General features: G+C 40.8%; 1 protein-coding gene across 4 annotated transcripts; it reads right to left on the reverse strand.

The window, feature by feature from the left end:
• Positions 1–1936: 1936 nt before the first annotated feature.
• On the reverse strand, positions 1937–26246 carry ATXN7L2 (ataxin 7 like 2). Of its 4 annotated transcripts, none has more exons than XM_070939671.1 (11): positions 26090–26246; positions 22770–22838; positions 19955–20059; positions 17445–17649; positions 15494–15792; positions 14053–14135; positions 8924–9174; positions 8624–8816; positions 7454–7575; positions 4740–5604; positions 1937–2076 (listed from the first exon to the last, which is right to left on the reverse strand). In XM_070939671.1, the coding sequence occupies exons 1-11, from the start codon at positions 26229–26231 to the stop codon at positions 2062–2064; spliced, it is 2349 nt and encodes a 782-aa protein (XP_070795772.1). In that variant the 5' UTR covers positions 26232–26246; the 3' UTR covers positions 1937–2061. The 4 variants fall into 4 exon arrangements, with proteins under 4 accessions (XP_070795772.1, XP_070795773.1, XP_070795774.1 ...); XM_070939672.1 differs by having other exon boundaries at positions 4740–5601; positions 26090–26231; XM_070939673.1 differs by lacking the exon at positions 19955–20059 and having other exon boundaries at positions 26090–26175.
• Between the last annotated feature and the right edge of the window lie 787 nt (positions 26247–27033).

The following is a 27033-nucleotide window of genomic DNA, read 5'->3' on the forward strand; positions in this document are numbered from 1 at the left end:
TGACATTTAAGATGTCTTCAGTATCTAGAACTTTAAGCAGTAAAGGAGTGCTCCTCTACCCTGGGTTTCTCGGACGCAAACCCCAATTAAGGCTCAATTAAGATATTCCTCAAATTCTTACATGTTTTCTGCAACTCAAGAATTGGACATAGAGTGAAAAATCTCTCGTTGCTGGGTTAAGCCATTGTCACTGTAATGTTTTGGCCCAGCCCTCTTGATGTTAAGATAAAAGTATGCATAAAAAAGAAGTATTGGTTTTCCGTTGGCAAATAATGTACATTATTCTAGAGCAGTGGCACCAGGAACTGGTTCTGTGGAGAGAGGTTTTTCTGCAAACTGGAGGGTCATGGTTTCATGTGCTACCTGCATCCCCAAGATGGGCTTTGCTTGTTTGTGCAGCCCAGTTTCTGTCATGCCACGAACCAGTGCCGGTCCACGAACCGAGGATTGGGGACCCTTACTCTAGAGACATCCAGAGCCACTGAATCCTCTATATTTTTCAATCCAGCCTCCTTCCAGATGTGCTCATCTCTTCTGCGCGAGCTGCACTGGCTCCCGGTGGTCTTCCGGGTGCACTTCAAGGTAGTGGTTACCATCTTTAGAGCGCTCCATGGCTCAGGACCTGGTTATCTTCGAGACCGCCTTCTGCTACCGGTAGCCTCTCACCAACCAGTACGCTCCCACAGAGAGGGGCTTCTCAGGGTGCCGTCGGCCAAACAGTGTCGACTGGCGGCCCCCAGGGGGAGAGCCTTCTCTGTGGGGGCACCTGCCCTTTGGAACGAGCTCCCCCCAGAGATACGGAGGATCCCGGATTTGCGCACTTTCCGCCGTGCCTTCAAGATCTTTTTATTCCATCAAGCGGGGCTGGCCTAATCCTTTTTAATTGTTTAATTTTAATTCGGATCTGTTCTTAAAAATAGGGGTGTTTTAATTAGTGGGCCAAATCTATTTAATATGTCTTTTAACTGGTTTTTAAATTTTATATTTGTTTTATTTATGGCTGTTCACCGCCCTGAGTCCTTCGGGAGTAGGGCAGTATATAAATTTAAATAAACTGAAACTGAAACTGCTGAACCACGACTTCTATGGTGCTGGTTAAATGTATTGCTAAAGTTCGATAAGGTGACCTAGATGGGGAAATCTGGAGTACAAAGGTGGACTGATTAGCAGAATTGTAAGTTAAGTGCCATAGAAAAACACTAAAGCAAGCATTGGGTTTAATTTGCATGCAAACAATTCTTGTGTGTTTATGTACTGTACTTGGTGGGGAACAATTTCTATGGCTATTGCCTGAAGTGTGCATGCTTATCCCTACCCTCCAGCTCCCTTTTTCATTTTCATCTTCAACTTGAGCCAATAGCCTTTTTTAACATTAGAGAAGGAGCAAAGGCAATCCTGCCTTCTTCTCATCTGAAATACATTTGTTTTCAAACCAAGAATGGAGATAAAAATGGTGCTTTCAGTCATTATTGCACTGATACAGCAATCGTGTATACGCTATACTAGAAACATGGTTTTTGTTTTCTCTTTGAAAGCAAATAGTACTTAGAAGCAGAAAGAGAGGGAAGCTGGGTCAAGATACAATGAGGGAGAAAAGGATGATCCAAATACAGCAAGAAAATGGGCATTTGCCAATATAATTATTATTTGCCAAGTTGTACTAATAACCACTTTGCACACGCAGGAAGATGGCAAAATATTAATATCTCCTGTAATCTAATTATTGTATGAGATCCCAGCTTCTGTACCCCTCCAGTCATTATATAGTTGGGAAGAAGATTCTGCATTTTTGTCAGTGTCCTTTGATTCAGTTTTTGTCTTTCTTTTCCTTCTCCTTTCATTTATTTATTTATTTGTTTGTTTGTTTGTTTGTTTGTTTTATTTCTCTAGGCAAAACCACCACAACACCAAAAAAAGAACAATCACAGTCTTCAGGTATTTTAGAGCATTTTTTTTCTTTAAAAAAATACTATAAAGTTATAAAAAGCAAAGAGGCTTCGAATTGGATCCATGGACAGAGTTCTCAGACTGCTGGCTTCTGCAGAACGCAGGCACTTGCTGTTAATGTGCTTTTGACTGTCAAGAGAAGAAAGAAGAGAGTGTCATTGCACAGAAAATGTATCTATTGTGGGTAGTGTGTAGCCAGTCCTTTTTTGAAATGACCAAAGGACATGCAGCTATACTTATTAATAACCTTTCATGAAACTTAAATGGACTTGATATATGTTGTCATAGCACCATGTAAACAAGGATATTTAGCTGAAAAAAAGTTGGATCAGGTTTCAAATAAACATGCTCCCGATTCTACTCTCTGCAGCAAGTGCATAAATTGGACTATAGTATAATAAGGAATTGTTCCCTTACTGTCCATAATTAGAGGTTCATAGTAATCCAGAGTGACACAAAAACCTGACATCGTACTCCAGCAAGCAATCAGTAATTTCCACATAGTTCCTCCATGTAAGTGCAAAAACATTTGAAAGATTTTTCTAGCCCTTTGCTTAACCAAGGGGACTTAAATTGAATGGGACGAACATGTTGAACATACAGCATAAAAAATTCTGAGTGTAGGGAGATGTGTTAAGTTGAAATATAGTAAGGAGTGAGCCTGGGGAGCTGGGCAGATGTTCTTCTGACTTATATATACTGAACCTCAAGTCACTGGTGGCTGGAATCCCACTCAGAGAACATCAGGAGCTATCATAGCAACTGCAGCTTAATTTTTCAGGAACAAAGTTTTAAAATGAAATCTCTGCTGGATTTAGTTTATATTTCCATGACAAATGAAATAAACTAACTCAAAGCAGAAAGAAACCCTCTCTCTTCCTGAATTGGCAATTGGGAACTATTTTAGCACAACCCAATATACTTACAGTTAGTGGCATAATATATTTAATAAATATATAATTCAGCTTTTGGAAACTCTGGCTGGGTGGTACCAAATAAAGGGTTGGATTATATGATCCTCAAATTGACAATAAGGAATATGCAGTTTTAAACTGAAAACTCTTTGGCCTTTCATAAAAAGTTTTAGAAACAGATTTTTTTTTCTTTCTTAGTGGGAGAACCCAGCATAATTTTGCTTACATCCTGCCATAAAACCACCAATATTATCTGAACTCAGATGCCTTAAATGCTCAGATGTCTTTCTCCCAAAAGAAAACTTACAGCTCTTTGAGTTGCGGAAAACAGAGGTGTGCCTGGCAGAAACAGAAACATCAAAAGGGCTGCTGATCATTAGCTGGGGTTTCATTCCCCATTCCACTCGGCTCATTTTAAGATAAATTTAACTAATTTGCAACACTGCATTAACATCTATCGGGGTGTCCGGAGGCTTGATTTCAGCAGATTGTTATGAGATATTAATTATACTGGAGCAAAAAATGTAGTCTTTAAATTAAAGGTTCATTTATAAATGTTTCGTGCGGTCTCTTCAGTTATGTTTCTAGGAAAATGTATAATCTGATCTTGATCAAAACCTGACTATTCCAATATATTTGACTAAATATATTCCTGTCCCTTCCAAGGACTCTTAGCTGCCATTTTGCTGCCATCCGTTCCTCTGCTTTTCTATTTCATATGATGAAAAAACTGCATTTGTGAACTGCTGCTTCTTGTATAGCTCTTATGGTCAAGCAATCCTGTTAGGAAACAGAACTGCATCTATAGCACATGCTAAAGTCTGCATAAAACTGAAGAGCAGGATAAGAAAGGCGGGAGTGCTTGTTTTACACACATCACAGCCCAGACTTGTTTTAACCATGGTTATTGAACACACAATGCCAAGCCATAAACTGTTTTAGAAATAACTCGGGATGAACCAGAACTAAAAGCACACTAAAACCTAGTATGATTTGTGTTTTCAGCCATTATGTCTCTGTGTTCTGTTCTACAAAGTTATGCAGAAGTAAAACACAGTTTCATGTGGCTTGAAAGCTAGTATTCCAGATATTAACTACAGATTTCCTCTGTATTTATTATTTAAAATAAATAATCCTCCTGAGAATTTAATAAGAAATAGATTTTCCCCAGCAATAAAATTAGTTTCCATGATCATTTGACTTTTCAGTAATTGTAAACTGACTTAATCTAACATTGTTGCTGAATTTATTTTTAAATTTTAAAAAAGCACAACTATTCAAAATATTTGCTATTGAGGGATACAGAAATTTTAAAAATACCTCAACTATAACCAAAAATAACAACATTGCTTAAAAATCCTATTTTTACTACAAAAAAATAAAAATACGCACTTATCTGCTCCATGTCCTTATTTCTCAAAAATATTGATCATTTCATGGTTCATTTGGCTAATTTACTAAATAAAGCTTACCATACTAATAAAAAATTCAGACTTGAAATGGTGACCATTCATTGGTGTTCAGTGTTGGTGCATTATTTTTCAAATATGTAACAATGCAGGGATCATTCTATCAAGAAGATAGGCAGCATTTAAATTTAATAAATAAATATATGCAAACACACCTAAGAAAATACCACATCTGACTACTTAGTGCAATAGCAGAAACTAAATGGTATATGGTGCTATCCACTTCAATATTGATTTGATTTGTTTTGGAGTGTTATACCTGTTTACCTGTTTATGAAGAAGTCAGCCTTGTAATGGCAGAATGCAGACTTTGCAAACAAAGCTATGAAGACAAAGAACGCCAGTACAGCTGTTCCAAGGTGGAAGAAAATTCAGCCGTTCACTTACAATGTCCAAGGCAGGAGCTTACCTTCATTGTGTTCTGCTTTTCCTCAAAGGAGACAACTGGCTTCTTCCTTCTGATTGAGCCACCCAAATCAGATGAGGAACAAGAAGGCATGGATGAGGGCAAATGCTTGGTCTTCACTGGCCTACAGTAGGTGGCTGAATTCTTGCGTCTCTTGGCCTCTTCATCTGAGATGCAATTGGTCAGCAGTGTTTTTGGACCATTCAATGAGCAGCCCTGGTTCTCCAGTGATGAGGCTTTGACTGGCATGTGGCTAGGTGCCCTGCAATCCAGGTGGTTGACTCTCTTGACCCTGGCCCCTGAAGAGACTGTCCCATTCAGGGAAAGGTTGGAGGAAGCCACTGAAGATGTCTTGGCCTTGGCAGATGGATGGGATACCTGGCAGCCAACTGTTTTGTTCTTGCCCAGATCAAGGAAACAAGTTTGTTTATAAGGTGGGCTAGCAGGGACACTGGGAGATTGTTTGCGCTTCCGAGCTAAGGCTTCTGGCTCCATATTACCAGCCATCTCCTTGGCTTTGGAGGACTTGCTGGCCTTGTTCGAAGGCAACTTGCTGAATGATGGTGATGGGGTATTGGCTGGGAGTGGGGAGGTGATGGATTGGCTTCCACCCATGCAGTCTGACTGGCTACAGGCAGCTGCGGCATGGGGCGAACCAACTGCATAGTTCACACTATGGTGGTTACGGCTGTCCCTGGATGCCATGGTCACTGAAGTTGCCCAGGATACAGAGGTCCTGCTTGGGGTACTGTGGGGAAGGCTGCATATTAGGGAGGAATTGTAATTTGGGGATGTATTGGATGTAGAGAAGCCCAAAAGCATTGGAGATGATGTGGAAACTGGATGATCAGCAGCTGGAGGAATCCTTCTGGGTGGGTCGAAGCAAGAAAACAAGAATTAAGAAACAAAGCTTGTTTAACATACCAGCTTTCAATTACTCTGCCTAGATATCAGTACTGAATCATACCCTGTTTCCCTGAAAATAAGACATCCCCTGATAATAAGCCCAATGGGACTTTTGAGCGCATGCGCTAAAATAAGCCTCCCCCCGAAAATAAGCCCTCCCCAAAAATATTTAAACACAGAGCTGGAAATCAGGTAAGACATCAAGAGGAGCTCCATGTTGCTCCATGTGTCCCAAAATAATATGACCTCCCCGAAAATAAGGCCAAGCACTTATTTCAGGGTTCAAAAAAATATAAGACAGGGTCTTATTTTCGGGGAAACACGATAGAATCTTAGGTCTGGAAGGGACCTTGGTTGTCTTCTAGTCCAATCCCCTGCTGAGGGAACGTTGTCTTTATTCTATCTTGGAGAAACAAAACGTCTTTATTATTTTCTTTGTTGACTTTTTCTTTCTACTTTTTTCTTTCTCTTTACGCTTTGTTTTTTTTTTTTCATACAATATTTCCAAATTATAAAGGATCTCTGTTCTCCTTCAGATTCAAAACTTTTTCTTTCTTTTCTTTTGCCTCTATTTGCTTCAAATTCAAAGGTCTTTACAAGAATAGATGCCTGGAAATACATGTATCTTCTCCATCATCTCGCAACCTCTTCCCCTGCTAGGCTCACTCATTGTTCAGATAGATTTTCTGCCTGTGAAGGATATACCACCAAACTTGGTAATCCAGTGCCATCTACTGGAGAATTCCCCCCCCCCAACAGCAGAGACTCAACAATATTTCTACAGGCCCTGAGTTAAAGGGACTGATGATGAAGCAGAGGAAAAAAAAGCTAAAAACACATGACCACCTCCTATTAAACACATGTATGACGTGTAAATGTGAGCCTACCTATTGGAACACAAGAAATATTTAACTGATCCCTATTTGTTTCCAAGGATCTAGATATCCTTTTATATTCTCAGATGCCATTTCTTTCAGAGATACAAAACTCTACAATACAACAATTCCAGTCTTGCTTAGGATGAAAATGAAAAACTCTCTTAAAAAATGACACCTCTCAAGTTTTCACAATGATGACAAGAGTGTAAAACTATTGTTCTGTATGAACAATATTGTGGAACAATATTCTATATGAAAATCCACCAAGCTTCTGTTGTTGCTTGGGCTTTTTTTAATAGCACTAGGTAAAGACAATTTCTCAGTTTTCTAACAATTGTTTTGGGTGCCTTTTTAATCTTTGCACCATTTTACCATTGCTATTATTTTAAATTTATTTTTCCTTTGTTACATATTGTTAGTGGTTTTATTCTGGTTTTTTTTTAACCAAGCTGTTTCATTGTAACTATTATATGTCTTTAAGCCATAACTAGACAGAAAAAAATAGTAGGTTTAAAAAGAAATGAACAAATAGATGTAATTGAATTTTCAGGAATAAGGAGGGTCTGCACTGTTTTTGCAATTTTCCCTTTTTTCTTCTTCTTGTGCATTACAGGCCCAACCGCTAAACATTTCTAGTGTATGATAGATGCTGCTAAATCTTGTTTAAGAGTACAAATTTAGTAATACAATTTTATGTCAGCCCTCAGGATTTGTTAGGTGAGATACAAACTGTGTAAATAAATAAATCAGGACTGGTTTTAAGAAATATGCAAGATTATATTGTGACTTAGAACTGACTTCTTATATATGAAGACATCATAATTTTCTTCCACTGCATGCCATGCCCAAATTCATGTATATGACTGTGCAAAGGCAGAAGCACATTCCAATTATTTCCCTAATTTGTTTGGTATTGTTCCTAAGGTAACTTACTTCCACATGTGTGAGCTAAGATGTCTCTCCAGCATGGAACTGAGTGCAGAGCAGAACCGATCCAGCCGTCGACTGAACACATAACAACCTGGGCTCATCAATCTGCTTCCAAAAGTGCAGAACTGTTGTGGTGGGGGAGGATTAATGGAAGGATCCAAGTGTTAGAAACTCACAATCATGCAAAGAGCACACTTTCAAATTCTACAGTGACGAATAGGACACACAGTTTATATCACGGAAGTTATTCATTCTAGCCTCCATTTCTTCAGCTAGTGAGAAAGAGAGACTAAGTTACCTCTATCATCTTAATTTCTAAGAACAATTAATTTTGTGTGGATTCAACCCACATTTCATTAGTACAGGTAGTCCTCGACTTATGACCACAACTGAGCTCAACATTTCTGTTGTTAAATGAGACATTTGTTAAGTGAATTTTACGACCTTTCTTGCCTCAGTTGTAAAGTGAATCACTGCAATTGATTAGTTAGTAACCCTGTTGTTAAGTCAATCTGGTTTCCCCATTGACTTTGCTTGTCAGGAGGTCACAAAAGGGGATCACATGATCTCGTGACACAGCAATGGTCGTAAGTATGAACCAGTTGCCAAGAATCTGAGTTTTGATCACATGACGATGGGGATGCTGAAAAGGTCATAACTGTGAAAAACGGTCATAAGTCACTTTTTTCTGTACTGTTGTAACTTTGAACAGTCACTAAACCAATTGTTCTAAGTTGAGGACTACCTGTATAGCAGAGAAGCTTTGCATTTGTTAGCCCCAATATTCAAGATCTGGTTGACTAAATTAAAGGAACTGTTAATCTCAAAGCCAAGAGGAGTTCCTTTTCTTTGGAGAGTTACCTCCTGCCCTTCAAAACACCAGCCTAGGTTGACTAAGGGCTTGACATATTGATTTAATTTACACATTGGGCTAAGCATTATTGAACAAGCATAATGTCTGGATTTAGAAATCATCTTAAACCAAAAACAAACACATCACATGATGATTTAGAGTGACATGTGAACCCAGGCATCAGAAGACCATCTCACAGCTTCACAAGTACAACACTCCATTCTCCTATAGCTCCACTTTTAACATCTGCCAAGCATCTTCCATCAAAGCCCCATAGCAACAAAGAAAAAGAGCAGGGCAGGTCTCGGTCTGCCACTTACTGCCTGGGGATGGGGTCGTCGTGTTGCATAACGGCAATCTAACTTGCGGGAATCATCTGTGGCATCCTCTTCACTCTCCTCGCTTGTCACCCGGCCCGTGCTCTTCAATGCTGGGAAACGGTAGAGACGGTTGTCAATTTCGCTAGAAGATATAGGCACGTCATCAGGGTCACTCTCGGAGGAAACCCCAGACCTGAAAGCAGCAGAAAAAGGATAAGAGCTCAGCTTTCCGAGAATTGAATTTCCAGAAGGTACGGTGGATGCCACCATCTCTGCTCCCTCATCTCAAATGTGTGTTACCTGGAAAGTGCACAGTGGGAATATGGTTGTTTCGTGTGACAAGAAGAAGCAGAAATATTGGTCAGAGCCAAGGAAGCCTGCGACATGGAAGAGAAGTCCTGCAACAGCCGTTCGCTAGCTATATCTTTCCTCACTGGACTCTTGTCTTTGGGAGACTCGCCTTTCTTGGTGCTGGCCTTCAGTTCGGCCACTAACACATCAAAGTCCTTTGTGCGGCCTTGCACCTCTCGACGTTGATGTACAGAATGGATCTGGAGCACAGGCAAGATAGATAGGGTTAGATTTATCAGCTGGAGGGTAGAAAAGTAAGCTCAGAGAGAGGATATGATGACAGGCCATTTTCAAATAAAGAACATCCCACATAAAACCCCATGAGTGGTACAATCTTATGAAAAGAGTGTGTGACATTTCTCTGGTGAACATTTTAACAAGTCTCTGAGAGACTGGCACTGAAGCAGAGGTTATGGTTAGACAAGCATTATTGTTATGGGAGTAGACAATCTTTTCCTGGGGTGAGGACCACATCTGATCCTTTAATGGGCTCCCAGGAGGTCATACTCCAGGGATTGCTTGAAACTGGAATCAAAACGAAGACAAAGCCAAATTTAATGTCATTCAATTTAAACATTAACCACAGCCTACGTTTAATAATTTTCCATTTCTGTCACATTAGACATGACAGTTCAGTAGCAAATTTTGGAAGAGTTCTTAACCTGAATCCAAGACTTGCTGGGAATACATGTGGCTTCTGACAGATACTAATTTAAATAAGATTTGTTAAAGGTTTGGCTGGAAAAAAAACCCGCCTCTAGTTTATTGTTACAAAGCAGAGAAAAATTGATTACATACAGTTGCATATACTGTAATATTAGTCACAAAGAGAACTTATCCAAAGCTATGTTAATAGCTGATATATTCATTGTACCTGTAACATGTTTATGTTATATGTTATGTTATGTTGTGCTTTGTTATGTTGTGTTAGGAATAAACAACAACAAGACAAAGACAAAGAAGGTATGAACTAAGAAAAATATAACTGAACATACACATATCTAATAAAGGAGAATATTTGTAGCTCGGGGTTGACAGGAGAGGTCCTTGGTGCTCTCTGAGCTGGCTTGTTTTCTTGAAGATGTTTCATTACCCAAACTAGGTAACTTCATCAGTGCTAGAAAGGAGTGCACTTTGCTGTCAGTTTATATTCTGCTGGCTTGTCCTGTCAGTGTTGGTGGAGATGGTCTTATGAAATTCTTTGGTTGGGCTATTGGCTGTTGACTCTTTGGCAGTTTCTTGATTGGGGTATTATTTAGTTGATTGTTGGTCTGATGTTAACCTTTAAGTTAATCTATGTGATCTGGGTGCTGATTGCTGGTAGAGAGGTGTTTGGGTCGTTTTGTTCCTTTTGGGGCTGGTTGATTGTCTCTTTTGCATAATCTATAGATGTTGTTAATGTCTATGTGTCTATTGATGGCTGATTTGTCAGAGTGCCAGGCTTCTAGAAATTCCCTGGTGTTTTTGGACTTGGCTTGGTATAGGATGGCTACATTATCCCAATTGAAACTGTGGTTAAATCTGTTTGTTGTGAATTAAAGAATTTTCATCATATCTTCTGACTACTAGTTGTTATTCGTGGATACTTTCTGACAGTCTTCTGCCTGTTTGTCCTACACAGTGGTTGCTGCAGTGCTTACATTGTATGTTGTAGATGACTCCTATTTTTTCTTCTGGGGTTGTTGGACCATCCTAGACCAAGTCCAAAAATGCCAGGGAATTTCTAGAAGCCTGGCACTCTGACAAAATCAGCCATCAATAGACACACAGACATTAACAACATCTATAGACCAATGGTGAAATTCCTTTTTTTTTTTTACTAACGGTCTGTGGGCCGGTAGAAAATAGAGCATCTTGGTGGGTGTGGTGTGGCTTGGTGGGCATGGCTTGGTGGGCGTGGCAGGGGAAGGATACTGCAAAATCCCCATTCCCTCCCCACTCCTGGGGGAAGGATATTGCAAAATCTCCATTCCCACCCCACTCTGGGGCCAGCCAGAGGTGGCATTTGCCAGTTCTCCAAACTACTCAAAATTTCTGCTACTGGTTCTCCAGAACCTGTCAGAACCTGCTGGATTTCACCCCTGCTATAGACTATGCAAAAGAGACAATCACCCATCCCAAAAAGGAACAAAAAGACCCAAGCACCTTTCCACCAGGATTCAGCACCCAGGTCAGTATAGATTAACTTAAAGGTTAATATCAGACCAACAATCAAGTGAAGTAATACACCAATGAAGAAACTGCCAAAGAAGCCAACTGCAAACAGTTCAACCAAAGAATCTCTAAGACCACCTCCACCAAGCCACTAGAATATAAACTGGCTGCAAACTGCACTGCTTACTAGCACTGATAATGTTACGTAGTATGGGTAATGAAACATCTGCAAAAAGACAAGCAAGCTCAGAGAGCGCCAAGGACCCATACCAATCAGGCTTCAGGCGCGGACACAGCACGGAAACGGCATTGGTCGCCCTGGTGAATGACCTCTGGCGGGCCCCGGATGGGGGTTATTCCTCCATCCTGGTGCTACTTGACCTCTCAGCAGCTTTTGATACCATCGACCATGGTATCTTACTGCAACGACTCGGGGGGTTAGGGGTGGGGGGCAGTGTTCTATAGTGGTTCTCCTCCTACCTTTCGGGCCGTACGCAGTTTGTCTGGGCGGGGGGGTCAGAGATCCTCCCCGAGGCCCCTCACTTGTGGGGTGCCGCAGAGGTCAGTTCTCTTCCCTCTGTTCTTTAACATCTACATGAAGCCGCTGGGTGAGATCATTCATAGTTTCGGGGTGAGGTATCATCAGTATGCTGATGATACCCAACTTTTCATCTCCACCCCGGATCAACCCAGGGATGCCCTTTCCGTGATGTCTAAGTGCCTAGAGGCGGTGCGGGTCTGGATGGGTAGGAACAGGCTCAGACTCAACTCCTCCAATACAGAGTGGCTATGGATGCCGGCATCTCATGATCTAGTATCCCCATCGCTTCTGATGGGAGGGGAGTGTCTGGCTCCCTCGGAAAGGGTTCATAACCTTGGCGTCCTCCTGGATTCACAGCTGTCCTTGGTGGACCATCTGATGGCTGTGACAAGGGGGACTTTTGCACAGGTTCACCTGGTGCGCCAGTTGCGCCCTTTCCTAGACAGGGATGCCCTCCGTATGGTCACTCATGCTCTCATTATTTCTCGGCTGGATTACTGCAATGCCCTTTACATGGAGCTGCCCTTGGGGTGCACCCGGAGGCTCCAACTGGTCCAGAATGCGGCCGCACGGGTAGTTACGGGTGCTTCCCGTTACTCCCATATAACACCATTGTTGCGCGAGCTGCACTGGTTGCCGGTGGTCCTCCGGATCTGCTTCAAGGTGCTGGTGCTCACCTATAAAGCCCTTCATGGCATGGGCCCGGGGTACTTGCAGGACTACTTCCTACCGCCCAGTGCGTTCACATAGGACTGCCCTCCTCCGGGTCCCATCAGCCAGACAATGTCAGCTGGCGGCTCCCAGGATGAGGGCGTTCTCTGTGGTCGCACCAACGTTCTGGAATGGTTTACCCACTGGGCTCCGGACGGCCCCCGACCTCCGCATCTTCTGTGCCGACCTAAAGACATGGCTCTTTCAGCAAATTGCTGGCTGGGGAATTCTGCGAGTTGAAGTCCTTACATCTTCAAGTGGCTGAGGTTGAGAAACACTGGTCTAAGGATCAAGCCACCACAGTGCATATGTTTTGGACCGGTTACTGACTTTCCTATTTATAACAAACTCAGCATGCATTCATTTTCAACTCTGTTGTGTTCTTGTTTCACCCTATGCCCTTCTTAAACACCCCATTCAACTTTCTTATATCTTTCTCCTGAAATATCTAACACTCATTTTCATATAACCAACCAAGTAGAAGCATGCTTTTATTCCTAGGCATCTTCATTCTTTCAACAAGATTTCATTCCTCACACAGAATACACAATACCCACCATGTTTCTCTCAGAATTTACACATCTTAAAATTTCTCAATCCATTTCCCTGTCTTTAATAATCATGCTACCAAAGGTCACAAATCCATCTACTTCCTCTAGCTCCCCCCCCTTTATGTATAACTTAAAATCATTCACTCCATTTCCTTGTCAAACATAATTGCCACATTCACACTGCTCCCTGCATCATACACTCTAACATTCACTGCAAATTATTCTGTTCTGTTAACACAGCATCATCTGCATACAAAAGTACATGTATATTCATGCGCCCAAACCAACACTCCTCCAATGTCATTGCAAGCATTCCTTATACATTTATCCATAAATACACTAAGCAACCTAGAGAAGTCCTGTATCCTTGTCTTACCTCGTTATTGTTGAATCATTCTCCAAGCATGATGTTTATTTTAACACACATTTTGTTCCCATCAGATACCTCTCTTATCACCATCAGTAAATAATCTTCTACTCCATATTTTCACAAAAAATATTGAATGGATATCCACATTCATTCAAGCCGATTCACTTGATCATGTATTTTGTCTAAATCAGTAATTGCAGTCTGAATACCACAACTGTTGCTTAGCACATTGTAAGCCACCCTGAGTGTCTGGAGAAGGGCGGCATATAAATCAAATTAAAAAAAAAAAAAAAACTACCCACACACAATCAAAACACGTCTGCATCAACACTGGGGCTTTGATCCCATGGTTGAGACCATCATTTTGATTTCCCATATGAACATCCCTGCTGGCATTCCCAAAAGATATCCAGAGGAAGACACAATAGAACCTATACAAAGACACCTCTCCACCATTCCAATGTGCAGACAGAGCAATTATTTGCACGGAGATACAAGATCACCTGCGAAAGATCCCCAGGCCAGACTGCTATTAATTAATTTACTATTTATTTATTGAATTTATATTGCCGTCTATTCGCCCATGGCAACTCAAGGCGGCTTAAAAACAAAGGAGGACAGCCTCTTGAAAAGAAGAAACCTATCCCACCAGAAAGTATGAGAACAGCAGTCATAAAGGCAACTCGCTGCACTGCACTTCTCATCCCTCCAATCGCTGCAGAAAGCAGGCTTACATTGTACAGCGTCTTACCTTGCAGGTTAGTAACCGAGTGCAAACTTTCTTAGTTTCAGGGTTCACCACGCCACATTGGCGGTTTAAGTCGCATTCTTTCCCTGTGGGAACAAATACAGAATCAGACGCCAAAGAGTCACATTTCTGCAGGTTCAATGACATGTCTCCCCACCCAATTGCCCATTTCCCTTTGATTTATGAAGGCAGCCCCCTTATTGAAAATGCAGTACAGGTAGTCCTCAACTTACGACCACAATTGAGCCCAACATTTCAACTGCTAAGTGAGAAAGTTGTTAACTGGGTTTTGTCCCATTTTGCCACAGTTGTTAAATGAATCCCTGGAGCTGTTAAGTTAGTAACATGCTTGTTACTATGGAGAATTTGGCTTCTCCATTGACTTTGCTTGGCAGAAGGTCGCAAAAGGTGACCCTGGAACACTGCAACCGTCATACATATGAGTCAGTTGCCAAGTGTCTGAATTTTGATCACGTGACATGGAGATGCTGCAATAGTTGTTAAGTGTGAAAAACAATCATAAGTCGCTTTTTCAGTGCCATTGCAATTGTAAATTGTAACTAAATGAACTGTTGTAAGTCGAGGACTACCTGTATTTAAAAAACAAAATGAAACAACCATTATTCACTTTTTGCTGTCAGAAGTGCATTAAATTCTTTATGTAAATGACTGGCATGTCTCATTTTGTATTTGTGTATTTATTTTCTTGCTGATCTTTGTTTTATTTTATGGGTCAGCCTACATGGAATCATATCTTTTGGGTAGACATTGAGGTGACATCCTAGAATTGTGATCATATGGGATTAACGGAAAAGAGAAATCCTTTGGGGGCTTGGAGAAGACCATATTCTTTCCCCCAAACTTACTTCCTATAGCAGTTAAGTAGCTCACATCACATATCCTCCATGTAATCCTATAATCCCAATGCCTAAAAGTGAGCATGCAGTATTTCCCTCCCTTCCCATCCACTCAGGTGCCTTTGGGACAAATGCTCAACCTCATGGAATTAAACTTGACAAACTGGTTTTGCACAGTAGATACACTGGTTTTGCAAAAATTCCCAAGTGGTTATGACACACACCCTTTTTCTTTTGACAAAGGATGAAGTGAGAAAGGTGATAAATATACATGGAAAGAGGCATCTAAGCTGGCATCTTAGAAGCCCGGTTCTCTCCCTTCAGGATTACTAAGGAAGCAAAAAGTTGCAAAGAACTTTCATTCAACTTTGCCCTATGACCTAGGTAGCAACTCATTCCTTACAGATGAAATGAGGGATGGATTTATGGGAAATGTTTTGCTTAGGAAATACGGCTACCAAACCAAGTTTCATTTTTACAATACCACCCATTAAAAAGACACTATTATGTAATCATTCCTGATGGGTTAACTATTTATTACATTGTCTCCAGCCAGAAGATTACACAATCAGAAAGGCAAGACTCACGAGATATTTTCTTCAGAGATTTTACAACACCCAATTCTTTCTCACTCAGGCTAGAAGCATTCTCCAGTTTCCTGTTCAAGGTGTCAGCCGTTATTACGGAGGTGCTGCCAGCTTTGGCTGATGTCAGAAGTTCTTTTGGTGACGCCAGTAAGGAAGGTTTGCCTAGAACCTCTTTTGAGTTAACCGAAGACTGTTTGGGAATGGCAGTGTCAGAAAGCAGAGCGGGAGCTTTGATTCCATCTCCATCGGACTTTGGAAGGCCAGAGATCTTCTCTAGGTTCACTACAGGCACAAACAAGCTAGAGGACAAAACAGCACACGTGTTTTGGTGTTGACATCACATGCAATCTTCTGAAATTGTGTTTCATCTAAATTCCCAAACTTGGAGGCCTTGTAAAGGCCTTCATGATGATTGGAGTTCTATACCAGCAAACTCTTGCAGCAGCTTCATTCACAAAGCCGCCTTCCTCATTTATGAGCATTATATTTATGGATTAAAAAAAGAAGAAGCATGTAATCATTGCATGAGAAGGCTGCCCAAATAGAAGGGATGCAGGAGAAAGTAGAAGAAGTAAAGACAGGAAAATAAAGCTCAGCTTCCAACAGATGGTAAAACAAGAGTCTGTGAAAAGTGGGGAGTACCAACATTGATAACTTCACAGATGATCCCAGCACCTAGCAACACAGGCTTCTAGATCACTTTCAGCCATCAAAAGACCAAGCCAAGAAAAACCACTTTAGAATATTTGCCATCACACCTTACCTTTTAGTAAATACACTGTTTTAAACGCACTAGATAAACGTTTGCCATCAACAGCTCACCTTGTTAGTAAATATGCTCCATTTCAGTAAATACACTCTGAAACCAAAAATGGGGTCATCTAAAACCCAAGGGAGCAATCGTATTTTCTCACTAGACCTCAAAAAATTCCAAACACTGTTATCTCGCTAATGGAATTCAACCTTAATCATTAAATAAATGAACAAGCTTCCATCTATAATGCAGAAAATGGATTATTGTTTTGACTGTACATTTTTAACTGCTGTGTGCTAGCTTTTCCATGCTGTATTTCCATTAGCATTAGTAATTAAATAAATAAAATTAATTAGTTAATAGAAAGAAGCCACAGAAGTATCAAAAGGGCATGAAGGGAGTACATAGTATTCCTTTTTTGCATCATTAATACGGTACGTGGGTTTATTTATTGCTCTGATTTCTGCTGGAGTTGCAATCCACTATAAAAGAAGAAAGTTAAAAAGTTAAAAAATAAAGTCCATGTTTCAAAAATCATCTTTCCCGGAATTATCTGTAGCAAATGGGACCATAAATGTGAATCAAACTAAAAGTGTGTAAAACCTTTTTAATCTGACCATTTCAAACTCAGAACATCCTAATCAGGTGTGAAACAGCTGTTTCAAATGCAAAATTGCTGAGCAATTGTAAGCCGCCCTGAGTCTTCGGAGAAGGGCGGCATATAAATCAAATTAAAAAAAAAAAATAAAAAAATTAAAAAAAAATGAGCTGTTTTGAGCACTTCAGAAGAGTTTCACACTCATAGCAGTGTTGTTCTAAGCATCAAGAATTCACAATCACTAGAATAGAAATCTTCAAAGAAAAAAAATCTTCTCTTATACTTGCATGAAATATAAACCTTAGAGAACAAGAATATAAAGAAGTGCTTGCAGATTCCCTGTGTCACCTCAGAATGTATTGTAACTTTTATTCTATATTCATTCGTTCATTCATTCATTCATTTATTCATTCATTTTCTATAGCTGTATGGCTCAATTTTTATAGCTATCCTGAAAGAGATTGTTTTTCTCTTTCTTACCACACTTCAAACAACCAACAAATAGCTAGGATTGCTTTCTCTAAAGTTTGCCTGAGCTGAGATCTTCTCAAAGAGAATGGTTGGACTTATCACTCACAAAGAACCCCAGAGCCTCTTACCATAGGTTGTCCTTCGGCATCTTGTCTGTCTTCTCTGGCACATGCTGGGTTTGATTAAAGAAGCTCTGGGATTTTTCCCTCCATGATTTGGTGGATCCATGACTGCCACCGACAATGGGTCGCCCATTGACTGCATGACACTTCTGCAAATTGGATGAAGGCTGCACCCGACCACAGAGTTTGCCGAGAGGTCCATGACGTCTCTCTATGTGGGAATAACAATGCTGTTAGCCAGAAAGCTTGGCTAGGCAGGGAAGGAGCCAGTGAGGCAGCAATCAGATTGCAAATTGTAGGTCTGCCTTAGGTATGAAGTGGGATAGGTACAACAGTAAGCCAGGGCCTTTTAAAAGCATATTTTCCATAATTCTACTACAAATATGTTATGATTCCCAATCTCTTTCATCAGCCATTAACAAAATATTGTTCTCCTCCGAAAGCTACTCAGGGATAAAAATAATGCAAACAATGTAAAATAATTATAATAGGTACTTTAGCCTGATCGCTCACCTCCCAGTCAAAATTGAATTGGTGGATCACAACAGGCCAACAGGCTAACTAAGTCAGAGAGAGCTTATGCAATTCTATATTTCATTCTAGTCAAATATCATTTAGATCAGGGGTGGGCAATTCTGGCCCTTTTACAACTTGTGGACTTCAACTCCCAGAATTCCTGAGACAGCCAAGCTGTCTCAGGAATTCTGGGAGTTGAAGTCCACAGGTTATAAAAGGGCCACAGTTGCCCACCCCTGATTTAGATAGTTTTCACTGCAAAATTCTGGATCTTTCCTTTTCTTATCTACTCACCACCCCACCTGCAAACTTGATTTTATATACACAATACTGCCCTAGGAAAGACCTGTTATTACTAAATTTGAACTTTCACCCAGAACCTTAGAGCCAAAGTACATGACAGCATCTAGAACTGAGTCTAGAGCTCCCAAAATTCAGAAGCACATTAGTACAGCTCTCCGATTTACCAAATCACATTTAAAGTCTCTTCCTGTTCCTCAGCATAACTCTTTGCTGCTACTACAAGTCACTTCTAATCTTGATTTCTGATTATTACATAGTTAAATCCACATAGTTTTCCTGACATTTTTTTCAGAAGACAGTTATCATTGCTTCTTTCTCCAGGGCTGAAAGAGAATGATAGCCCCACGGTTACCTAGCTGGCTTCATCCTAAACCAGGAGGGCTAGAATTCATGGTCTCCCAGTTTTTAGTCTGGTGCTTTTAACCACTGCACCGAGTTGACTCCTTTTGCTGGCAACCCTCAAAGTGCATCTTTTCAAATTTGTCCCAGATAATTTTGACAGAGCTGAGAGACAGAAGTTTGTTAGGGAAGAAACTCATTAACTGTACATAGCCAATCACCAAGACACATGGGGCTCAGAAGAGAAACCTCATACAGTTTTTTTGTGTGTGTGGCTGCCACTAGCAACATGTATAGGATTATTCTGTCCTTCTATGCATGATTCATAAAGCCTAGGGTATAAATACATAACAGAAATAAAAATGGTATTTCTTCCATCATATAATTTGAAGTGATATTTGTGGTTGTCCATTGAAACACTGTGCAGATTCAACCTATCTTGCTTCAGCAAGGATACTGCATCATGTGACTTTTGCTCACATTCTGGATACTTCTGTCAATCTATTCACCCATTTGCCAACAGGCTAAATTACAACTTGCTGTGTCACCAAAGGGCTTCAAATTTAGACCCTTCGCTTGGCTTGCTCCAACTCAGAACAGATTTTGATAGCGAGCAAAAAGATTTTGATAATCCTCATGAAATGACTACTTCCCCTCATCTCCCTCCAGGCAACAGTCCAGCTCTGGATAAAGGTAGAAATTTGAGATGGAGGTAAATAATTAACAGATGTTTGCTAAAGGAAATTTCTTACATTTAATTTCCTTAGCTGAATTTTGAGATCACAAAAGGAAAAACAGCTAAAAAATGGCCAAACATAATTTTATCTCTAAAAGTTGGAATTTGGTAGGAGGCAGCTATACCAGCTGGGAAGGAGAGGAGCTGTAATGCCACTTGCTAAGTATTAGATGGGAAAGGGTCAGTCAGATGTACAACTCAAGCAAAGCACTATTCTAGCAAATAGTGTCTTTTACCATTTAAAGGATGGCTCTGTTAGATGCACATAATTATTCATATGTCTTTCATACATATGTTGCAGAAGTTATGCAGACATGCAGTTTTGGCCATTTTCTAGCTGCCTCACAATCTTGGGGTATAAGTAGCAAAATATCATCTTGTGAATTACCCTATTAGAATGTATCCTTTGTTTCCTGACTACTATCTTACCAGCAGTCTCCTTGCTCACTGAGAAGCAATCCTAGGGAAGAGGAGCTTCCCTAATTTTCAGGAAGGAAACCAAAAAGAGGGCCTTTTTGGCACCGCCATCATCACCTCCGACCCCCAGGCAGAAGCACTACTCCCAAGTAAACTTCCTGAGAGACTACAGACATTCAACTGGCATGTTGACTGCCTAGCTTACCGCAGTGCTTCTGAAAGGCTTGAGGTTTGACCACTTGGCCACAGTGGTTACACACGACCAGGTAGAACTCATCATGAGCCGGGCAATGACCAAAGATAGACATGTCTGAAAGGACAAGAGATGTGAGCGATGAGAGCACACTCAGGGAAGAGGCCCATGTCACCTTGTTAATTTTGCAGTCTAAGAAACACGTAAGCAAACCTATGAGCAAAATGAGATGCCCAGCCTATCTTGAAAGCACAGATTAAGTCAGGAGAACCTCTGTGTGCAGCTGAGCTACAACTGTTAACATCCCACACCACTGAGCTCGCTGACAGAAACTGTAAAAAGGGCAATTCAGCAACACCTGGAGAACCACAGAATCTCTCTCTCTCTCTCTCTCTCTTGACTTAAAAGAATAGAGAGAGAGACACAGAGCTCAGAAGAAAAAGCATTTTGTATTTTTGTCACAATTATTTCATACACTAGCATTTCTTGGATTCTTTGTATGGGTGCAAGGTGGAACAGTCAGTGTTTGCAAGGTACATTATTTGGTTATAATCAATGGTTGTTTATATCAAGTCAGGCCATTGGTCCAACTAGCCAAATGCTCTTTGCTGTAACTGACTAGTCGTCTCACAACGGCAGGAGTTGTAAGAGCTGAATAGCAGAGCCTATACTCTGTTACTTAGCAAAAGAAATGCCTAGTTCTTAGTTGAAAGGCTACATGATCAGTACCTTAAAGCAACATTCCCCAACTCATTACCCCTTAGTTTTGACTACAATTCTTATACTATCCTGATAATACCAGCAATGATAACAGGGCTTGAAAGCAAATGTAGGTGGAGGGCATTAGGTTGAAAAAAGGCAGATCTAATGCTGGACCACCAAACTAGGCATTCCAATCTGTGTGCAATTATTTTATATGTTACTAACATTTAGGTTGATGTTTTCACAAGCAGCTATTAGATTTAGAAAACTGCCACTGAGTGATGTGGCCTCCAGATCTACTCTGGATATTGCCTCTCCCTGCTCTTATGGGCGCACATGTTAAAAACAAAAACAAAAAGGTGACAGAACAAATGGCTATCATCTGGCAAAGGGGGTTCTCACATGCTGTCCTATGCTCTGTAACGTTGGCAGCAAGCAGCCCCACCTCCTAGCACAGCTGGGGTAGCAGAAATGGAAAACAAAGAGTCACAGACAGGCTAGAAAGCAATGAAAAGACCCAGGGCAGCAGGGCAGGAAAGAGAGGAAAGCTGCCAAAGAGGAGGGAGGGACAAGGCCCAACTAATTGCAGACTATCCAAGGGCTTGGCTGGTTCAAAGTGACTGCAAAAGTCAGACAAAAGCACAGCAGAGGTTCATCTGAACATTCTGGCTTGGGTATCCAGTGTAATTCATATTTCCAAAGTTCTGCTAAAGAAGCAGAAGGGGCTATAGGAAGAGTTTGGGGTATGAACAATCTGATCTGGAAAAATAATTTCAGGTCCTGATGTCATTGCTGATGTCAACATTCTTACCTTCTAGTAGGACTTCAATCTGCATCTGTAGCCTTCTCTATAAAGAACAGGACTTCTTTAGAAATGCATATGTACACACAGAGAGAGAGACACAAAACCGAGGAAGCTGTCTGATTTCTTGGCAGAGAGTATAGGCGACTCAGGGCATATTTTTCTAACTACTGGTATTAACAGAGACTGGACTCGGATGAGTTGGATTTGATTTTATCTCTTCTAGCATGGGTTCTAGCATCATTTTCATTTAATAACATTTCTTTGGTTAAAATACTGAACTGATGGACAGAGTATGATTGATATTTGAGGTCAGAAAAGAACAGTCTGAGAACATATTGGGCCCCTCCCTGCAGCCTTGACTCATTTGCATGAGTCATCTGGAGCCTCTATAAAAGTCTATTTAACTTCGTTTTAAGAAATACTTGAGATAGTATAATATGAATATAAGGGAAACTATGGACAAATGATCTTTAGGCAAAATATGGTGGGAAGTCAGTGGCTTTTGCTTGGGGCTCATGCAACTTCATCTTATTAGAAATCATAGAGATGAAACCATAACAAAAGAGACTTTGAAACTAGTTTAGTTTATCTGAAATCTCTGGAAAGGTCATATTAACTGTTTGGTCGATAAAAGGTCTACAAAGGCAAGATGGGAAGATTCAAGACAAAAATCTACAAACCAATTCAGATATCAAGGAAGATATACTATATCTTCAAGACTATATTGATTTCCTAATAAATTGTAGGAGCATTCCTCCTTTTTATCGTAAAATATGGCAAGTTTCATGCCATAATTAGGAAAAATCCATTACTTTTTAAATGGGAAAAACATTACCCCTCTCTGAAATACAAGATAATCATGGAATAGGACATGTTTACCACCGCTGCCATCCATGATGTAGCAAAGCAGAAAATGCCAGTATCAAAACATTTGCCCAGGATTTGTTCTACGAATTCCAACTCTTCCCTTCCCCACAAATCTTGTGTCATGGAGAAATTAGAATTGGTTGTCATAATGCAGCAAACCCTATTGTGGCTGTCACTCAAAGTTATGGACATGTTACTGCTCCATGGGCAAGCAAAATCACAGTCTTCCGTTTGCAGAATTGAGAAGTCTGTATAGACTAAGTTAAGGATCACCGGCTGTGTGAAAATGCAATAATTATCATTCCAGACAGTGGAATATACAATACATATAGCAATATTCATCCTTTTCCTTTTTTTTAGAGCATTTACAAATCCAGAAGATTTGATTTTGATCTTTGTAGAGCAAAGGTTTCTACAGTCCATGTTTCACCAGAGAGTTTGATGTTTTCTTACCTTCTTTAATGAGGGTCATTGCATCAATCTTCTTTCTCCCATTTCTACTGTTTTCTTCCAGATCGGACACTAGGCAAAAATTTTTTTTAAAAAATGTTTCCATCAGCCAAAATTAAAGCTACTTAAGATACATTATCTCTCAATGCTAACAAGAATGGCATCCAGATACATTAAAATGGATACTTTCTACCTCTTAAAGTTCAACTCAAAGCATGCTCAATTAGAATTAGTTCATACTATATAGTAAGGCTTACTAGGGTATGTACGGTTATGCTGGTAGGTTGAATAGGCTTACAACATATTTCAAGACAAATAAGTAGCAAGAGGAACTTCCATCTCATTTACACATCACACCTTCTCAAACTTGCCATGTAGCACTCTGCAATTACATTATGTCCTAGTACTGTACTGAAGAGATCCATCTGCAAGCAGATAGCACAATGTCTCTTGTACATTTGTGGTTCAATAGATTTTTTTAAATTAATCCTCTCCCCCTTCAAAAGTACAGTATATGAAATTTATTTATTGTATTTATTTATTTATTTATTTATTTATTTATTTATTTATTGTATTTATGTATTTATTGTATACATTTGTATGCCACCTTGCCTCCAAATGAGCTTGAGCAAAGGACTGTGCAAGGGTTGTCTTATTTTTTACCTTTGTAACAACCTTTTGCAAAAGGTCAAGCTGGTTTGCCCAAGGTCACCCTGAGCTTTACCGAAGATAAGGAGTTAATTTAATAACAGCAATAATCATAGCAGTTCTTAAAGTTGCCAAGAAAATAAGGATCCCTAAGAATCACCTCTGCTAATACAGCAGACGTTCTTCAGCTTCTGCGAGCTTATAGTAGTGGACTTGCTGAATCTCAGACTTCACTGCCTGCTGTTTCAGCAGAATTGCTCTGCCAATCTATATAAATCAAGAGGTGTGTGGAAGACAGTGACAAGCATACAGCTCCACCCATGGAAGCTTTGCAAATTATAACAGTGGCCATAGGATAAGAACATGATTTGATCAACTCCTGTGGTAAGGCTTCATTTGAAAATTCTTTTCTTTTTCATTTAGCTTTCAAATAGCCATCATCCACCAGTATTCAACAAGCACATATGTAAAATGAATATGAATATGAAAGAGGCATGCTTGTATCACATCAAACAATAATATGTGTACCTGATCTATGCACTTTTTATGATCAGTATCTCTATTCTCCTAGCAGTTTCAAAAAATAGATGCCTTAAGATGGACTTCAAAACGGAATCCCCAAATTTCAAGGTAAATAAACACTGCTGGATTTTAGCTCATGGAATCAAAATTTTGCTGATGCTAAATTACAGTGGTGTCATGTTGTAAACCAGAATATTCTGGTTTCATTACAGGGGACATTTTCTTACACCACTGTGCATGTAGGTTGCCCTAATATTGTGGTCTCCACATGTACATGAGGAATCAAACAAATGAATTTAGAACTAATGTTTCTTCTACTACTTTCCACCTGGGAATCTCTTTGCACTATAGGGACATTCATGAAATGTCCACAAGTGTCTAACAATGAGGTCAAAATCAAAGATGTGACTTCAAATTAGCAATGTGAATGTGTCACAGAGATGGTCATCAGGACCAGACTCCTGACTTTAACCAACATCTAATGCTCTGTATCTAATAGATTTCCCTCCAACTGGTGCATTCACAAAGACAAATTGTACCTGTTAAAATGCATCAATTGCTTCAGCATCAAAACAGAAGAAGGACATTCAAAATAGTTAATTTTTTTTTTAAATCACAGGATTAGGGCAAAAGGTGGATGCTAAATAAGTATTAACACTTCGATAAGAGAGCTGTGAGCAAGGGAAATTTATAACTTGCTTCTAAATCTCTGAAAATACAGGAGCCATTATACCAACTCTCTGCTGGCTCTGGAAGTAGATCAGGAATTATACGAAGGCACTAACTCTATCAAGATAATGGTGGGGGAAGGGAGAAGCTCAACAATATAAAAAGCATCACCAGGGACAGCTCCGCAGACTCTCACCGCCCCTTCTGGAGTCTGCTGTCAGGTTGCACTTGAGAAAGTCAAAGAGACTAAAGGCAATGCTCCCAAATGATTCCAAGGACAAAAATCACCAGAGGCCAAGACATCCACCCACCATGTTAATATACTTTCAACCTGCCCCTCTAATAAGGGAGGGCAAGCAGAGCAAAGGACACAACAGAATGAAGGAGGAGGAGCATGGAGACGTCAGGGATCAGGTTGGTAAGAGAGGAAAGGCAGAGGCAAGGAAATTCTAGTGGGTGATAATTTAGTGGCCAAGTCAACAGAGCAAAAGAAGCTTGCTATAGAAGATAGAAGGAAGGTGCAAGGAATGCGAAACAGATGGATGGGCGGGGACCAGTTTCAGTGGCCAAGGCAAAGATCTGAATAAAATGGAATAACTTGAAGAGGAGGAAATCCAGAGAAGCAGCACAGCTGGAGGTAAAGCCAACACAGATTTCTGAAAACACTTTAAAAGAACTGGTTGAGAAGCAGCTATACGGGCATTTAAAAGAATAAAATCAATGTAAAATATTAGCTGGCTGAATTTAAAGGGCAAATGTGAACATTTAGAGAGAGAAATCAAGCAAGTCTAGAGTGACCCAGGTGAGAATTCAAGAACAGCAAGGTATTTTGTGGCTTGTAAGCGCCAGAGGAGCATATCAAAGCATGGGATGCTATTCTGGAGAAAGTAGAAAAAGTGATTGTAAAAGAATCCAAGGAAAGAATTCTCAAACGAACCGGGGGAAAATGAAAGCAGGGCTCAAAGATTCTAGTAGGAATTTACATAGACTGTTTCATAGGTAACCGTAGACTCAAAAAACAGTAAAGATCAAAAGTCGGGGAGAATCCTGTGAATAGAGCATAACTAACTACAGAACCCGCATGTCAGGCGGGATCAAAGCAAAGGACAGAACCACCTAACACTGTGGTGCGTGTGGAAACTACGGGGAACAAAGATTCTGATCGACACCAAGATGATCACAGTATGTCCTCCAATTACATCAGGCTCGATAGAGGAATCCATTCTAGGAATTCGGGAGATCTCGGGAAACCTGGTTTTGCAAAAAGAAACATTCATCAAGCAAGAAGTTCCACGGCGCTAGGACCCGGCGGCTCCTTTGTTTAGGGCGGGCGAAGGGAGGGAGGGACGGAGGGAGCTCGTCGTCAACGACGGCGGCGGCGGCGGCGGCGGCAGCAGCAGAAACGGCGACTGAGAAGTGTCCCCCTGCTTCCCCCCGCCGCTCCTCGCTGCCTAAAGGTTAATGAGCGGGATAGGCGCGCTCACCTGTCTCGGTAGTAGGCGGCCCAACTCTCTCCACCCAAGCACTCCAGCTCTGCCCCGCGAAGTCATCGAGATTCGGCAGCCGCCGATCCACAGCAGCCATTGCTACTGCTGCTACTACCGCCGCGCGTCCACGCACCGCCATCACCGCACGAGAACGCGCAGCCCTCCCCGCCGCCGGCGGCATCTTGCGCATGTGCGCCCTGCTCCTTGCACCACGGGAAATGTAGTTCACGAGCTCATGGCGCCTTTCCTCTGCGCATGCCAAGAAAAGCGATAAAAAAAACGAGAGGGACATGTTCGTTCATCCTTTCCACAGTTGTTCCACCATCTCAGCACCCCACACCTCGGCCTATAATTTAAGTAATTCCCATCTGTGGGGAAGAAAAGATCCTAAATTTATGACTTTTCCATCAGTGCAGTAGGAATTTTATTCTAAGAAATAAGCACATGACTAGGCTCGATCTACGCAGCTAGGTTCTCGAGATAGTAACCTCATTTCCAGGGTGAAAAAAAACACGTTTCGCCCATTCGTCTGTCCCGACCGGAGCTGCTGCAAACCAGATTGCAGCAATATGAACGAGAGAGAGAAAACTCCTCTCCGTTCTCTTTCTCCACTTTTTGTATAATTTTTTTATTAACGCAATATTTTTCCAGCAATATGATACATTTTCCCCCCTCCTGATAAAGCATGACAACCTACTGGTCATTTTTATTGTTCTGTGTGACACCTTTTCTAGCACAAATGAATCCTTTTTGAGATGGAGCGACTGTTTCCCCGCATCCCAAAATAGGATATAATAGATATGGTACTGTCAAGAAGCCGTTCTGTAATCATACCAACTATAGACGCGATCTTGTTTTGTCTTTGCATTCAGCATTCTACCACAACCCCAATATTTCATTCAGATTAAGTCACTATAATTCCAACTTCATACGTATACATA

The sequence above is a fragment of the Pituophis catenifer genome, unplaced genomic scaffold (genome assembly GCF_029215685.1).
Source record: "Pituophis catenifer annectens isolate HBS135680 unplaced genomic scaffold, rPitCat1.0.hap2 SCAF_3, whole genome shotgun sequence".
Lineage (NCBI taxonomy): Eukaryota > Metazoa > Chordata > Lepidosauria > Squamata > Colubridae > Pituophis > Pituophis catenifer.